Below are 4,033 nucleotides of genomic sequence, written 5' to 3' on the forward strand. Positions count from 1 at the left end.
GAGAACAGGTAAACTCCGCACAGAAATGTTGGCTCGCTTGGTAAGGTCTAGAACCAGTGACGTTCTTGCTGTGAGACAACAGTACTAGGAAAGGAGGAGTAGGGGTGGAAGGGGGGATTTTTCAAAATGAAGATGGCTGTTATATGGAAATTAGGGTATTTATAGTGGCTTAGGAATTATCTAATTGGTGAATCATAAATCAAATAATGCAGGGCCGGCTGCAAGCAATCATAAGCACGTGATCCTCTCTAAATTAGTTTATAAATAAACTTCACAAATGGTTAAGAGAAAAACCACTCACCGTGTCTGTAAATTCAAAAGTGTACTTTTGTTCTTCTTGTTGTTTTCTTGTTTCACCCATTTTGATTTTAATACACAGGAGCTCATTTGTTCAATGCAGGCAAACATTAAGAAAAAGTCTCTGTACATTAAATTCTTGCTTTTATAAAACCATTACAAAATATTTAGCTTAATATTCACAGTGGCCTGTTACAACATTCAATCATTCTCAACTAAAGTATAAGAGTTGTTAAAAACAGAAATTGAAAAATGCATTGTAACACCAGCGAACATCTAAAAAGGTTTATTTGAACATAATTAGATACATTTCATACATCAGTCATTTTTGGTAAAAGTTTGAATATTGTAAACAATTAATTTTAAAAGGATTAAAATCCATTTAAATATCAGAAAAATAAAAAATAAAAAAAAAAAATAATATATATATATATATATATATATATATATATATATATATATATATATATATATATATATATATATATTCTTAAATTTGTAAACATTCACATAACTCCACCCATTGGAACAGTTTTTCACAAGAACTGAATATTACACAACTCCGCTCAGTGGGTGGGAAATAAAGTTCAATAAAAGGAACTCACCACCTCTGAAAGTGATTAATTACTTTGTCATCACATCGCTGTAAACAAACAACTATGCTGGCACAGATTTTTCTTCTACTTTCTTTGGCTGGTGAGTTTGGAAACTAATTTTGACAATCAATAAACATCAAATTTGGATGTTTCCAGCATGTTTTGTATCAAAAATAATGTTGTTTTTATGTTTAATCATTACTAATAGTTGTGTAGAAAACACTTTAATAATTGTTTTTTGCATCTATGTTGTTATAAACAGCCATGGCAACAGCAGCTGATGATTGTCCTTTAGTGGTAAGTTGAGCAATATATCCTTATGCTCTCTATCTTTTTTTTATCCATCTTTTACCAGCTATTTGTATGTGCATTTTTTTACAGCCAAACTGCGGTAAATACCACCTGCTCCTGCCCGCCTGCACCGATGATTATACGCCTGTGTGTGGTACAGATGGAATTACGTACCCAAATGAGTGCAATCTGTGTGCGACTATTTTGTAAGTAGACCTACATGTAATTCAAGTTTGTAATGTTTGTATTATTGACTTGTTTTAATGTTCTCTTTAAACTGACTATTTTGTTGCAGTAAGGAAATGCTCAACATCATATTAATCTCCAAAAAGGGTGAATGCTGAGCCAGATCCACTCAGCTTATTTGGGATGACGTGAAGGCTGGAACTAAGTGTTGCATTTTACTGGGTTTTCATCTCAAAATGAAGAATTTGTTCCTTTTTAAAGTTTTTAAATCTTTAAATAAACCCTTGATATACAGTACAAGTCATTGTTTTGTTATTTGAATTCTGTTAGTGGAGCCTCTGAAATAATTAAACTATGAGGAAACTAATAAAATGTTGTCTAGAGTATTCAAATTCTATCATGACTCTGGAGATGCTTATGGGTTTTTTTCTCTTGGGGAGTTTACACAAATATAAAAATATAAATTAAATAAAGAGGAAATGGTCTAGATAAAGACTTTAATGTAGTTAAATTAAATGTGTGTGGAACAGTTTCACTTTTTTTTACAAAGTTGTTAGAATGAATGGAGTGAACATCGCTCATGGAAGAGAAGCTACTTGTTTATATATGAACATAAATCACTATGGAAATATAAGAAATATGATAAAATAAGAATTGTGGTGTAATACATCTATGACTAAACATTGCAGTATTTTTAATTTATATTTGATATAAATATAAATGTGTATGTTCATCAGTGGTAAATGCTAAACTAATGTTAAAATAAGCAGCTTATACAGCAAGAAGGGTATATTATAAATTAAGTAGCTAAATAGCAAGTTGTTTTTCAGTGACACAGATCATAACAAATATTTGTTTTTGTTTTTTTTGCTAGGAATGTCTCTGGAAATTGGCATCTTATTGAACAAATAGTCCATTTCTATTTTCATTTTACACTTTTTAGAGGGTGTGAGAATTTATATAGGGATATTCAGTTATATCCAAAATAATTAGCCCTTTTTCTAAAGTTTTCAAGTTTCAAGTGTTATTTAACAGAGATTTGTTTTCAACCCAATTTTAAGCATATTTTTAAGAACTAATTTCCAATGACATTTTTTTTTGTCTAGTTTTTGCCAAAATTATATATTTTGATGATGGTAATATTATATTATATTATATTTTATCACTTACACATTATTTTACTAGTTATTTAGCAAGATACTATATTCAGCCATTCAGCCAGTGCAATTTAAAGACTAAACTAGGTTATTATGTTTAAGAAAACTTAGGAAAGCCATCGTGGTTTGTTCTATAGACTAAGATTCTTAAAGGACTAATTATATTGACATATTTATTATATTATATTAACAGTTTTTACTCTAGCCAAACTAAAATAAATAAGACTTTCTTCAGAATAAAAACTATTATAGGAAATACTGTGAAAATATCCTTGGTCTGTTAAACATAACTTTGGATATCACATACAGCTGAAGTCAGAATTATTAGCCCTCCATTGAATTATTATTTTTTTTTATATATTTCCCAAATTATGTTTAGCAGAGCAAGTAAATGTTTACATTATTTCTGATATCTATTTTTTTTTCTTCTAGAAAGTCTTATTTGTTTTATTTCAGCTAGAATAAAAGCTGTTTTATTAAAAAAAAAAAAACATTTAAAGGTAAAAAAAAAAATTATTAACCCCTTTAATCTATATATTTTTCTATAGAATACAGAACAAACCATCGTTATACAATAACTTGCCTGATTACCCTAACCTGCTTAGTTAATATAATTAACCTAGATAAGCATTTAAATGTCCCTTTCAGCTGTATAGAAGTGTCTTGAAAAATATCTAGTAAAATATTATTTACTGTCATTATAGCAAAGAAATAAATAAATCAGTTATTAGAAATGAGTTATTAAAACTTTAAAAATGTAATGAAAAAAATCTCCGCTCTGTTAAACAGAATTTGGGGAAGAAATAAACAGGGGGGCTAATAATTCTAGCTTCAACTAATTTATGAACAGAAAAGTTTTTTTTTTTAAATATAGACTTTTTATAGTTTAAAAAATAACCTAATAAACTTCCATTTCTCATCTCGCGCGCACAGATCTGCTTGGACAATACTGGAGTACATCATATCCGATCGGCTGGTTGCATACGGTCCAATCGCAGGAGTTCAAATATTTCAACGGATTCGCAGCTCAATTCAGATCCGAATTTGTATATGTGTGTGTTTTGTTTAATGCATTTCTGTTAGACCCCATTTTACTTTTCAAATTAAACCACACATCGATGAGGCATAATGACAAAACAGTCTGATTGCCTTTGTACAGTATGTACTGTATGTATATATGCATGTATGTATGTATGTGTCTTTTATCGGTTTGACTTTAATGGAATAAAGTTGCATGGATATTACAATCTACACAATTTACACAAACATACAAAAAGTGAAATTGGAAACCAACAGGTTGTCAAATTGACTGTTTTGTCATTGTAACTTATTTTAGTGTGGTTTCATCTGAGAAGACAAAGGACGTCTGGCAGAAATGCAGTAAATATTACTACACATTGAAAATGAAAGCTTACAATTAAATCTGCTGCAGCCTGTCATTAAAATCATTAGAACATTACTTCAGCTATTCAAATGTAAGTTGTTTATCTTAATTCAATGTTAATT

The 4,033-nt window shown here is 29.5% G+C and overlaps 1 protein-coding gene across 1 annotated transcript; it reads left to right on the forward strand.

Moving 5' to 3' along the window:
- The first annotated feature begins 914 nt into the window (after window positions 1–914).
- Window positions 915–1,737, forward strand: spink2.8 (serine peptidase inhibitor, Kazal type 2, tandem duplicate 8). Its single transcript, NM_001386549.1, has 4 exons — window positions 915–993; window positions 1,156–1,190; window positions 1,275–1,390; window positions 1,480–1,737. Exons 1-4 carry the CDS (start codon window positions 957–959, stop codon window positions 1,526–1,528), a joined length of 237 nt encoding a protein of 78 aa, NP_001373478.1. The 5' UTR covers window positions 915–956; the 3' UTR covers window positions 1,529–1,737.
- Window positions 1,738–4,033: the final 2,296 nt, after the last annotated feature.

Source organism: Danio rerio, chromosome 14, assembly GCF_049306965.1.
Source record: "Danio rerio strain Tuebingen ecotype United States chromosome 14, GRCz12tu, whole genome shotgun sequence".
Classification (NCBI taxonomy): Eukaryota; Metazoa; Chordata; class Actinopteri; order Cypriniformes; family Danionidae; genus Danio; species Danio rerio.

Bases quoted from the DNA above. Each gene is read 5' to 3' on its own strand.
- spink2.8 (NM_001386549.1), top strand. From the start codon at position 957: ATGCTGGCACAGATTTTTCTTCTACTTTCTTTGGCTG. The intron at 994-1,155 runs GTGAGTTTGGAA...TGTTATAAACAG, and splicing joins TCTTCTACTTTCTTTGGCTG to CCATGGCAACAGCAGCTGAT. The intron at 1,191-1,274 runs GTAAGTTGAGCA...ATTTTTTTACAG, and splicing joins CTGATGATTGTCCTTTAGTG to CCAAACTGCGGTAAATACCA.